General features: G+C 40.9%; 1 protein-coding gene across 2 annotated transcripts; it reads left to right on the forward strand.

The window, feature by feature from the left end:
* The first annotated feature begins 421 nt into the window (after window positions 1-421).
* On the forward strand, window positions 422-7,447 carry CALCB (calcitonin related polypeptide beta). Of its 2 annotated transcripts, XM_025173536.2 has the most exons (5): window positions 422-480; window positions 1,925-2,018; window positions 2,655-2,786; window positions 5,439-5,623; window positions 6,984-7,447. In XM_025173536.2, the coding sequence occupies exons 2-4, from the start codon at window positions 1,933-1,935 to the stop codon at window positions 5,596-5,598; spliced, it is 378 nt and encodes a 125-aa protein (XP_025029304.1). In that variant the 5' UTR covers window positions 422-480; window positions 1,925-1,932; the 3' UTR covers window positions 5,599-5,623; window positions 6,984-7,447. The 2 variants fall into 2 exon arrangements, with proteins under 2 accessions (XP_025029304.1, XP_025029303.1); XM_025173535.2 differs by lacking the exon at window positions 6,984-7,447 and having other exon boundaries at window positions 3,738-5,555.
* Window positions 7,448-13,214: the final 5,767 nt, after the last annotated feature.

Genomic DNA, 13,214 nt, shown 5'->3' on the forward strand with positions numbered 1-13,214 from the left:
AATAACCTGCCCTTTAAGTTTATTCATCAAAAAGATACGGGAGATCTTGGAGGGATAAAACACAAGGGGAGGTCTAAGTATTATTAATGACTTGGGGCTATCTTCCTTACTTTTCATTAATCGTTTTATATGTCCCTTCCTGCTGTCCACCCCCACCCTAGCCGTTCAGTGACCTAAATGCAAATAAACCTATCGGATGTGCCTAAATGACTGGCAATTTTTTTGTGAATGGAATACTCAGTGACTGGGAATGACGTAATTCGGGAGTTGGAGTTTTGTAGTCAGTCGTGGATTGGTTTTATAGTGATAAAGGAGATGCTGATTGGTGAGCGAGTGTTCGCTGAACGCCTACACACTTCTGTCCTGGTGATATGTATAAAAGGGGGTCGTTGACCATTGAAGACCACCACGACTCTGAAAATCACGCCGAGGAAACCTCCACTACGTTTCACTCTTCCTTAAGAAGCTTTGCATTTGAAGGTAAGCCCTCTTCTACTAGCTCCGCTCTTCACAGCGGCCCTACAACTCCAGCAGCAGAAATCCTGGCCATGCCTTCTTTAGTGTAGGTCTTGCTGAGTTTCAGGACGACTTACTCCCAGGTCCATAGATAGTGTCGCACCCTTAAAGCCGTGAGTGCCCTGCATTCATAGGTTTTACATTTCAAGGATGCCAGACTTATCCTGGTTTTTGGTACATCCAGAATCGTCTTTTCTGGATTTTAAAATAATACGAATTAATATTTTAGGATGTTGGGGAATAATAGGAAATGCCCATCCTACAAATTTAAAACAAAATTTAGAGTCTTTGCAAACGCGAAAGCTTTTTTCTTCCACAAAAAAACTAAAGGTGCATTTAATTTCCATGTGCGACTTAACTCATTTTTAAAGCAAAGATAATCTTAAGGGTTGTTGTAATCAAGGTAATACATATTAATTGAAAATACCCTTTAAAACTTCCTTCTGTCTGCACCCCCCTCCCCGGAGACAGTAGTTTCTTGCAGCACCCAGAACTTCCTTATAGACTTCTTTACATGAAAAAGTCTAAATGGGGAAGAACTTAAGGTGAACCTCTGTGCCTGTGAGTGTCAGGCACAGGGGCTTTGGGATCGGAGACATACTGTTTGCAAAATGACCTGAGACAGGAAAACTCAAGAGTGTAAGAAATACATATTCTTGGAGATGCTATTGGGAAGTGTATTTTTAAAAAAAACATGTTGAATATATGGAAATGTTTGGGGGGGGCAGGGGAGACAAAGAAACAATGTGTGATGGACAGCTTACAATTCTGTGTGCACAATTATTTCTGTATTTTATAAAATAAATGATATATTTATTTTCCTGTCCATAAATGACTCAAACCCCGATTTTTCAACTTTGCCAAACCACGTTTTCAGAGGATCACTTGTTTCAGTATATTTAGCTGTTTTTTTTCCTCCCCAGTTTAAAACGAAAGATAAAAACGAGGCACTTATCTTTTAAACATAAGCACACCTCGCCACTTTGACTCGTTTTCTTTAAGAACGGTTCTATTTTTGGTCCTCATCTCTTGGCTCAAACGATCCGACTTGCTTCTGCCCAATTGCGGTAGTAAATATAGAACTCTGCCGAAGATTCCTAAATGGATATTGGAGACCGGCAAATTCTCTGTAAATACTTCTGTACGCGCATAATTAACGGATAATTTATTACCCTCAGAGAATTCCCACTTTACGCCAGCCTGGTCCTGCGCATAACATTTGCTCAGGAAGGATGCCTCGCTGTGTTTCTTGGAGCCAGTCTTAGGCTTTCTCGACTCAGAAGGGAATCCTATCGACTTCATTTGGGATGCCTGTCGATGGGATTGCAGCCTACATAGGCAGAGGGGGATTGGCAGGGCCGCGAAGGGTGCAATATGGCTCCTCAGTGAACGCGAGCCTTTCTTGCAGAGAGGACTATGGCTGTGCTGAAGCTCTCCTCGCTCCTCGCCGTCTACGCTTTGGTGGCCTGCCAGGTGGAGAACGGCCAGGCCGTCCCGCTCAGGTAAGAGGCAGCCGACAGCGGACCTACCTGCAGCCCTTGGGAGGAGAGGTATCTGAAGTTCCCTCCTGGCGGGGGCGCGAAGCGAAGACGTCCTCCGACGGGGAGGAGCTCCGGTTGGGAAAGGGGCGAAAGAAGAAGGGTTAGGGCACCCGCCAGGCGCGGATTCACCCGGATTACCAACCAGCTCTTAGAGGACAGTGCTCCCACCCTTCTTTTTAATTTATAAAAAGATCGGCTCGGTCGCCACTTGCCTCGCCGCCGAGGTGGCAAGAACGAAGGTAGAAAGCGGAGTAGAAATTGCGGAAGCATATAAGCAAGCACCAAATCATAATCCATGCCGCGCTGTGATTTTCTCCCCCTGGCCAGCAAATGGATTGGTCGCACAGCCTCCCCATCGGAAGCCCTCCAGATGCGTCGGGCAACGTCATTCGTAATCCCCCAGCCCGCATAACCCCTTGGCTTGGGAGAGATGAGTCGCGCTCCAGGCCGACCCCGGGGGAGGGGGGAAGGCTGGCGGGGGCTGGCTGGGAAGGCCGCTCCCTCCCGCCTCTGATCCCACCCCAGCTTCCTGTGGGGAGGAGAACCGCTGCTCCGGAAAAGCGGCGCTTTCAGGGCGCGCTTGTCTCCACCACGCAGAGCGGGCTTCGAGCCTGTCACCGACCGAGGCGCCCTGGGGGACTACGAAGCTCGGAGGTTACTCAACGCCCTGGTGAAGGAATACGTCCAGATGGCAGCGGAAGAGCCGGACCAGGCCAGCGAAGGAAATAGGTAGGAAGCCCTCCGCTTCGAAAGCGTCGTCCCGTCCCCTCGTCTCCTTCCCGGGTGCCAGCCGCGGCAGAGCGGCCTCGGCAGTGGGCAGTGGGCAGTGGGCAGTGGGCGGGCAGACGGACCTCTCCAGCCTCCCGAGGACGCCCTTCCCGCCTTCCGGCCAGCGGGAGCTGCGGGTGGTCGGCCTTGCTTTTCCCGCGCACCTTTGTCGCTCACTCACTAACGAGTTACTTTTTCTGGTATCATATATACATGCGTGTATATATATTTCTTATAAGTATATATGTGTATGTGTGTGTGTGTGTGTGTGTGTGTACACACACACATACGAGAAAGCTTTGAAGTGAAAAGAGAAAGGGGTTTGGTAAAATGGGCCAGCAAGAGGTAGGTCTTGGTTTTCTTCCCTTCTCACCCCCCTCTCCCAAGTGACGGAGCCCGCGGGACTCAGCCCTTCTCCCCTCGCCTTAGTGCATGAGGAGGGAGGGGGGGGCACACAGGGAGAAGGTTCTCTGACACTGGACGAAGGAAGACATTCCTTGCACGTAGCGCCCCCTTCCCTGTCCAGCCCAGGCTTACAGCTGTTTCCTACTGAACTCCCCCGGTGAAGCATGAGGAATGGATAAGCCTCAGCGACGCATGCACTCCCCCCGCCCGATTGCTAACAATCGCAACGCCCCCCAACCCGTTTGCTTGACCGGGCAATGGCTCACCTGCGCCTCCTATCCGCTGCTCAGGCAGTTCTTCGGACTGACATTGCATGGAACTTGCGCCTGAAGGCACGGCGTGGAGATGGGCTTGTATTTAATACAGTACTTACTCCGAGGGGTTCTTTTGGGGGGTGGGGAGGAACGCGGGGAGGGGGGAGGAATAAGGCATGACAACGCATGTGTTTTCTTTCTTTCCTTTTTCTGCCCCGGTTACTTTGTTCGGCATGTTTTTCCCCCTTTGCAGCTTGGATAGACCTATTTCCAAACGTTGTGCCAACCTGAGCACTTGTGTGCTGGGCAAACTGTCTCAAGAATTGCACAAGTTGCAAACATACCCTCGTACTGACGTCGGGGCTGGGACGCCTGGCAAGAAAAGGAATGTGTTGAGTGAGCTGGAAAATGAACGCTATGCAAACTACGAGGAAGCCCTCGGAAGCAACTAGATGGGCTCAGTTTCCTCTTTGATTTATTTTCTTCTTTTGTTTCCTTTTTTTATTTAACTTGATGCATGATGTGGATCTAACCTTCACTGCTAACTTTGCTGTGTTCTTTTAGATCTGAAATGCTTGGAGTAGAGCAAAGTCCAAGTTAGGAAATTAAGGACAAAATGCACACACATACACTGTTGTAGGGAGCTGGGGAAAAGCAGAAGCCAAATTCCAAATTGATCAGAATAAGTAACATTGCCTTGAAATTTCAACGGATTTTTTTTAGATTCTTATTTTATGAATAATAATAAAGCATTAATTTTTATTTGAGGCTACTCATTGTAAAAAAATGAAATAAATAAATGTCTCTTTCATGCCTGATCATGCAACTGTTCAATAAACCTATTTTTCTATAAGGAATAGGTCCTGATTATAAATTATTTTATACAATTTTTTTTAATGTGGGTTTTGCAGCAAAGTTTAAAGAGTTTTCATCACAAGCTATAAGGAGCACACTGTGAATGTTTGTAATTGTTGCTTAAACAAGAGTATTTTGAAAGCACTAAATATCTGCTTAGTACAGGATGAATAAGTAAGATGGTGACTTTAATCCAATGAAGTCAGTGAAAAAGTTCACACTGAGTTTGATAGCATGAACTTTGCACATCTGTTCAGAAGTGTAGAAATGCAACAACTGGTTTCCAAATGTGAGCAATATTGTTCAGTTATATTTAAAAATATTCTGTTTGACCTCCTCCAGGTAAGAGTTTTAATATATTTCTATTTATATATTTGATTTTTTCATGAAGGAGTCACTTATTTGGATTGACTTAACAGCCTGAAGATATTTTATTGCATGATAATCCAAGGTTACAGAGTATGCCTATAACTAAAACATTGATTGATATACTTTTTGTATTCATTGTGAGAACAATCTAGATCAAGTTAAATTTTGAAATCAATGGGACTTTCAAAAGCCTGATTTTTGTCAAAGATGAACAGCAGAAAAAACAAGTTGGACCATACCTGTGGTCAATCTATTTCACTGTCCTGATATCTTCTATGCCCAGATGGCTCTGAGAAATGTAGACTCTGGAGATGAAGGCAACAGCCCTCTCCTCCTCTTGCTTCCCAGCATCTCCTATGCAGTGGCATTGGCCAACCTGATGCTATAGGACTGTGATTCTTGGAAGTCCAAGGTTTGGGCCTCTTAGAAAAGCTAAGAGCTACTGTCCCCACAGATCTGGATTGTGCCAGGTTGGGGAAGAATAGGCAATGATTTGGGTTTTTTTGCACTCCAGGGGATGCTAAAAGATTGGAAGCCTTTTTCATCATCACATAAAATAGCCCGGTCTCCCCCAAGATTGGCATTCTTGAGGTTTTGCCAACAAGGGGTTGGGGAGAACTGGGATCAGATAGCAGGCAGCACTGTGCAATCTTTTGTAAAATAAGGTGATGTTCAAATCAGAAGCTTGTATCAAAGACCTTAACTCTCATTTCTTTCTTTGAAAAAACAGCGTAACAGCACAAAAGAGAGCATGTAACACGGCGACTTGCGTGACCCATCGTTTGGCAGATTTCCTGAGCAGATCAGGAGGTGTGGGCAAGAGCACATTTGTACCTACCAATGTTGGAGCCAAAGCTTTTGGTAGGCGAAGAAGAAATGTACAGATCTAATCTGCTGAATAACTCCTGGGATATGGTAAGTGCATGCTAGTTCTCCTTTGATAACAACAGTGTTGCTCATATATCAGTCCTTAGTTGAATGATATATGAATTCTGTTTCCTCAATGAATATGTTGTTTCACAAATATTTGAATAGACTCAAGATTGCATCTGATTCTTTTAAAGGAATTACTGTCCTCCTGTAAGCATATAACCAATGGCAAGGGTTATTTGGCTAGGTGGATATTTAGTGTAGAGGGAAGAGAGGATGAGAATGATTCTTTAAAATGTAACTGTTAGTTCAGACTTCCTCAGCCTGGTGCCCTCTTGGTATACTGAACCTCAGCTTCATGATTTCATTTCTAAGAACTGAAATCCAACTTATAAGAACACTGGGCTAGGGAAAGCTCATTTACCATAGTAGAATTAGTCACCTTAAATAGTTGAAAAGGAAGTTTATGAAAAACAGCTATTTATTGTCAGATTAGGCTTTCTCCCTTATAATGGGATTTAGGATTGAAATCCAAATTATCTTTTCATGGGAAAAAGAGTGAATGTTGCATTGAATCTAAATCCGCCACTCCTAAACCAGCATTATTTTAATTCAGAAATACATCCTAAACATGTATGGAGCTTTGTAATGCAGTCATTCTGTAATTTCATTTCCAATACACACATTACTTTTACTGCCATTTTAAAAACTAGCAGACGGCTCGTGCAATTTCAGCAATACCTTAGAATGTTTTATTTAGAGATAATTTCCTTTTGTTTCCTCTTTTCTCTGAGCTCTGGAGTGCAGAAATAGTTTTGAGAAGCGTCATTCCCTTTTTAAAACCCAGGTGGAGCAGATAGCATGGTGGACATCAAGGAAGTTATGATGCAATGGTGGGAACCGTGCAGGTGGAATGGGAGGTCACTTTTGCTAAGCTTGGTCCTCCAGGCCAGATGTGGCAGAAGTGAATCCAGTTGCTTTCATAGATATCTGAAGTTTGTCTGCTCCATGACTATTCAGACTGCAAGAAAGAAACATGCATCTAGCATATTCTCATTTAAATGTGGAAAAATGACTGTAGCTATAGTATCCTATCAATTATAACTGCCCAATTACATTGGGGAAATGTTTCTGAAGAGAATTTGCTCTTCAGAATAGAGCCAAACATTCATTTCCAACATTCCTTTTTAAAAACATCTTTTTAAAAACATGTATATTTAGGTAACTTTGCAAAACCTATGCCATCCTTACCCTATTACAATCTGAACCAACTATTTTCTATTTGTTCAATGGATCATCCTGGGCCACATAGTTAAATAAGAGACTTATCAATTATTTAATGACCTGATAATTGCAAAGAAAAGAAGAACACATCTGCAAGCTTGGATTTGTTTTTGTTTTTCAGATGCCATGAGACTGAGCAACGAACACCTTTTAATTTGTCTTGAAAGCAACTTCCTTTCATAATTCAGTATGGCTGAATAAATTATTCATTTTCGCATCCTTCCACTATTGAAGAAATGTTTTCTTTTAAAATTAAAGTAACAGGTTATATAATATATATCAAATAATTATTCAAATGAAATTATTGTATATTCTTTTTATAAGCAATTCTATTTCAAATAAAATGTGATAGCATCTATTTATTTATTTATCTTGTAGCCTATCTGTGAAATTGATCCATGTTATTTATCTTGGCAATACTGTATTGCCAACTCTCGGGGATTACATTAAATTGCTGCCTTTCAAGGTATATATGTGTAAGAGGCGGTGTGCTATGCCTTTATGTAAAACATTTAACTGACATGAGTGTATAATATGTTTAAAATACATTTACAATGTTGTATTTATTTGTGAATTTATGCAAGATTAAAAAAGTATTTTAGATACACATAGATTGAGAAATGGATCTTTTATTTAAACCTTTTTTTAAAAAAATAATTAGTATATTCTGCAGTTCTCTCTGAACCTGGATTCAAGAAAGTTGAGATAAAGTCTGGTATGGAACTTTGATTTTTCTGTGTAACTGCTGGTGCTATAGGAAGGTGACAGATCATAACATCTGAATATACAGAATCAATAAACATATTTTTGTAGAAACCTGTATACATGAAGCCAGATTCCATGACTTCTCAAGCATAAGAGTCCTAAGCCTGCATATAACCATTATGTGTTACAGTAAGACGAAGTACTATACAGTGAGATAATATAGAGAAACTGGGGAAACCCACAGTATTTCTCTTCAGTATTGTGAATATAGTTGAACAAAGAGCAATCTGTGAAATGCTGAAGGGAAATACAGGCTTCACTGGTCAACTCTTAGCTAAAATCCTACATGCGCTTACCTGGGAGTAAATCACACTGAACTTAGGGTCAAACTATAAAGTATATTAATCATAAAGCATAAAGCTAACTCCTGGATTTTACATTTGTATAAAAATGTGCAGGTTGGTTGGAGTGAACATTTTCCATACTGGCCTCCGATTTGGAATTTCCCACTTCCTCCATGTAGGAATTAATGAAGGAAAAAATCTCCCTGGCTGCCTCCTTCCATAGTTAATTCCCAACCAATTAATTTCAGTGGGAATGTAATATAAACAAGAGGCTTCTTTGCAGGAGAAGCCCATGCAACAGCCCTTGGGCCAAGGGCTTTGTAAAATTGGTGGGTTATCCACCACATCATGGTCTCTTAGTTTAGAATTGCCCTGTTAATAAAACACTGATTCCTTCTCTTCTTTAGGGCTGCTTGGAGTTTCAAATAATCTCTTTCCACAAAGGTTACTTCCTCATTACTGCTTTAAAGCTTCACTCATCCTTTTTTATGTCAGCAAAAAAGCCCTACCATCATAAATGTGGTTGTTTGGATTATCTACTGCATCCTGTAAGTTCTCTGTAGAGCTTGGTGCTGGCTTGTGCTGTCCTCACTGGTGATTGGGATAATACATCCCCATCTCACTTCCTCTCCTAGTTAGACAAAGCCTTTGTGCTTTGTCAAGGTCACCCGCTGGCAGGAAAGGTGCACGAATCAGGGTGCCGTCAAAGAAGAGAAAGCTCATTTGATTTACCCAGACACCATTTCAGCTTTGGGCAAATCACAAACCATTCCTCCTTCATTAGTAGTACCTCTTAACTGCTAATGACTGGGAGCCAAAAAAACCAAGAACATTCCTAACCGGAAAGTGAATTGACTAGATTGCATTAAGGCAAATGACTGAAAGTGAGATTCTTTGGACATTTAGAAATGTTTAGTTTTTCCCTTCAGGTTGTCTCAGTTCTATGCCTTGTTGCTTTATAAACGCTTCTGGAGAGTATTGCAATCGAATGTTGCTCATGTGTGTGCAGTAGGTAGTATTGGGGGTGGGAAGAGAAAAGGTGGCAGTCTGGCATTAATGATGGTGTCTCTGTGTAGCTAAATATCCTGTTTGATGGGTAGGTGAGTGTGGAAGACTCATGAGATCAGTACTAACAGCGGGCAAACACAGGAAGAGAAATAATTGTTCATACCAGCTCATGTTCAGAAGAAGGCAGTGTCTCCACAACTCTAGATAGACTTGTGGCCACAATCTAAAAATGGTAGCCTGGCCATTGCTCCAAAAAGAGGCTGCAAAGAGACGTAGATTTTTGACACCTTGCCCTACAGAGGGGCTGTGATGATTCAAGCAGGAAAAGCTTCTTCTGATGACAGAAGACTGATTATATTCTGGGCTGGGAACTAGATTTGGTTGGTGTTGTGCTGTCAAAGAGGAATGGTGGGTTGTCAGGTCATACTAGTGCCAATTTAAGCAACAAGTATGGAAAGGATCAAATAGACACCATAGGAAAAGAAAAGAGGGTGGGGAAAAAAAGGCAGCGAAAAATTAAAAAATGGAGGTCCCAGGGGAGAAAAATCAAAATCTGGCAAGCCAATGCACTGCAACACAAACCCCTCTCCCCCCCGTTTCCATTTTATTTATTTAAAACATTTGTATGACTGCCTATCTTAAACAGCTCTGGGCAGTTTACAAGCATCTCTAAAGTTATAAACTACCTTAGATAAAGTCCTATCCTAGTTGTGTTGAAGATCACATCTGTCCTCTGAAGAGAGGGTCTTCCAAGTATCAACAAACCCCATGTTAATAACAGTTCCACTGATCAAAAAATGAATTTACACTAGCCTGATTATAGTGTGCTCCAGGCAGGTGAGAACAGTCACAGGCCAAAATCATTTTCCTTTCCTGAGTAAAGAGATTGCTTTGTTATAAGCAAATCAGTCGAAAAGAAGAGCTGAAGAAAGTGATTCATCTTACCTACTCCTGTAAAAGGACCACCCTGCCATATTTAGGAGTACAAGCTCTTCTGGAAATTGGGTAGTTCATCAAGGTTATCATTAATCCAGTGATTCTCAAATTATGCAAAGACCCATGTATTATTTGTGCCTCATAAAGTGAGGCAATTTTATATAACTTAGATCCAACTTGCTCTGCCAATATACAGCCACCAGACATACTATCTCAAAGAGTAGAGCCCTTGAAGTGTCATCAACATGCAACATCTCCAAGTCCTTGGTGGCTGAATAATATTAGGAATTAATTGAACTTTTCTAAAATCACTTGTTCCCCATCCTGTTTACTAGAGGGCTTAGAGCAAAATGTTGCTTGGGGTTGTTTTCACTGTGAAAATAAAATATCTGGATCTAATTCAGATTGTTAAATGTCATATTTTGATCTTCTCTAATACAAAGTTCTGATGAATTTTGGAAGAAACTTAAATAACTTTGTGATTCATTAATGAATTCTGATCGTACGTACAATTAAGCACAAGCTGAACACCATGAAGTCTTGTTGATTTAAGAATGTGTTCAGTGCTGCAATCTTATGCATTTTTATTTAGTACAGTAATTAATCTCACTGAGTTCAGTAGCACATTTCAAAGTTAGCATCCATAGGATTGTAATACATTTTAAATGAAATTAGTTTGAATAAATCACTGATGAATTATTTCAAAGACTCAAATTTATTCAAAGACTTAAATGACAATCAGATCTTTTAATACAGACACATGGTAAACATCAAGAAGTAGGGCTAGAAATTAATCATTTCTGCATCTGGTGTATATTGTAATAAATTGTTGAAAGAACACCTAATTGAATGAGTTCATTTGCTGGTGAAAGCATAATCCTTCAAGCTCTTATGTCTAACATTACAGGCTTGTTTACAATTGCCCAACTATTGAGATATTGAGAGAGATATCGCTGTATGAACAGAGGAAAGTAGGCATTTGTGAGTAATTTCAGTTATTGGATTTTAGCTGCTGAAATTATATCCAGATCTCATACACAAGTTTTATGGTATATAGGAATAAATACACTCCTGCCATTATGTTTTATCTGTCTGTATATCTTCTCCTTTATGTTGGCATATTGATTGAGTTTTTTCCCAGCCTTGTGATCCTTGTCAACAAACAAAGAAAATGAGGACAGTAGAGAGGAAAAACAACAAAAGACAACAAAAAACTTGAATTAGAAAAGAGCATTTTTAAAGAACAGACATACATTATTCCTTTGCTTGTGTGTATTCCAGCCAAACCGATAGAAATAGTGAATATAAGCTTGTTAAAACAGTCTTGCTGAATAAAGACCAATGAATTCAGCATACCACATGCCTCTAAAGGAGGACATGAGGACAAAATGTCATTTTTGCTGTTTAGCAACTTGTATTAAGAAAGGTATTGCTTCTGCTTCTGTTCAAAGCCTACAGCCAGTAGCCAACTTAACCTCCAGGAAAGTTCTGAAAATTTACATTATATTTCATCAGTGCTCCAACTGGACAACATTCTTGTTGGGTAATGAGATTAAGAGGAGACAAGATATATAATATATCAACCTTTATATCTACTTAAAATATACAAAAGGTAAACTTAAATATAAAATACATCCTCAACACTATATAAGTGACAACAAAGAATATAAATAATACAGTACAAAATATATACTAGACAGCAGGGTAAAAGCAGGAAAGCAGCAGAACGAGTAAGAGGAAGAATACTTCTCTTATACAGAGTTTGCTAGCTGATTCTAATAGTTCACAGCCAAAAACAATCACTATGGTTAACACTGTTAAAGGTGTAGATCTTGCAAATGTCCAACAATTCTGAGCTGGCCAAGCTTCCATTGTGAAATAGCATGATTTATATACTCCTGGTTGGTAGGCTTGCACCCTCAATATACAAAGAACAAAAAGTGGGGAAAGAATGGGAGGGTGCATCTAGACTTGCTTGCTTCTGTCTCTCTTCATCCTTCATGTCTTTAGCAGGAGATCTGAAACAAAGCTACATTCATGCTGAATGTGAGTAAAGCTATCTGGGTGATTTGAAATCCAAATCATCAAGATTACACTGACAGCTGTACTCCAATTCGAACTCACATATCTCCCTTCAGACCTCATGTTTGGACGCTGGAGAGAGGTGAGGATGAGGTCACAAATTCTCTCCTTATTTTAAGTTCTCAGCACTTTCAGGTGAGGGCTTAAACAGGGCTTGTGTCTGAATCTGAAGCCGTGTTATAGCTTAGCAAGTGGCAGCACTTAGCTGGCTTTGGCTGGACTTGGTTAGGAGTTGATTGGGAGACCATCAGAAAATCTGTGGGTTGTAGGCTAGACTGAAAAGTCAAAAAACAAAACACCACACTCTCAGAAAGAGACAGCAAAATACTCCTGCGCTGCTGTCAAGAAACTGCATGGTTGGGTTCCTGAAGTCAGCAGCAGAGCATCTTTTCCTTTTTATGGTTTAGAAGATGAGAAAGACAATCTCACAAATGCACAAATTCCACATAGTTTCTCCATCACTTCCACCTCTTATGTCACTATACCATGCAAGATGCAAAGAGAGGACATCCCACCTTCTATTTCTGAATGAGTGGCTCAGTGGTTTGGCAGAAGTGATCATCATAATATAACATGATGCTTCATACACTTGGTCTGGTAATTCTTATTATTGTTCTCCTTTGCTTATCTCTTAATGGTGCAGCGGAATTGAAGTTAACGTTGTGAAAGCTTGCATATTTCCCCTCCTATCTTTCTGGACAGAAATGAACACGAGGACTACAGCTGCTTCTTTCTCAGAATGTCGTGAAAAACAGAATCCAACAGACAGCAGTAAAATTTAGGATTTGTTATTTAGTTCAACACTGCCGTGCATAATTAGCAGTTGAAATGGTTCCATGAAGTGTGCAATTTTGAAAACCAGTTAGATAATGTAAGGCTATGCATACTTTTATTATTTTCTGTCTGAAAACAGATAATTATACCATAGTCATAAGTTGAAAATTGCACCACACTGAAATCAATGAAAATGTGGCCATTGTCTTAATGGGGTCAGGATTTCACTCACAGCATGGTAAATTTTGTTGAGGATGTGTTTGCTGTCCTAGATTTCAGGAAGGCAGATCTCCAACAATTCACATTTGCTTCAGTCTGAGTATTTGTGCAAACAGCAAACATCTCCATTTAAACCTAAGGAGGTGTTCATTGGACACATGGTGGGGAAGAGGGACTCTGGCAATTACATCATCTAAACATGAAATTGCAGGCTCCTGTTTATACAATCCATGCCTATTATTGATGAGTCTATCTGTGGGTCCATAAAGAGTGGGCCAGTGAGT

This window comes from Python bivittatus, unplaced genomic scaffold (assembly GCF_059951505.1).
Source record: "Python bivittatus isolate LINGU-HERP-01145 unplaced genomic scaffold, Pbiv_v1 ctg000480_np1212, whole genome shotgun sequence".
Lineage (NCBI taxonomy): Eukaryota > Metazoa > Chordata > Lepidosauria > Squamata > Pythonidae > Python > Python bivittatus.

Excerpts from the sequence above, each read along its gene's own strand:
- CALCB (XM_025173535.2), top strand. The coding sequence starts at position 1,933 with ATGGCTGTGCTGAAGCTCTCCTCGCTCCTCGCCGTCTACGCTTTGGTG. Across the intron at positions 2,019-2,654 it reads GGCCAGGCCGTCCCGCTCAG|AGCGGGCTTCGAGCCTGTCA; the intron begins GTAAGAGGCAGC and ends TCCACCACGCAG. Across the intron at positions 2,787-3,737 it reads CAGGCCAGCGAAGGAAATAG|CTTGGATAGACCTATTTCCA; the intron begins GTAGGAAGCCCT and ends CCCCCTTTGCAG.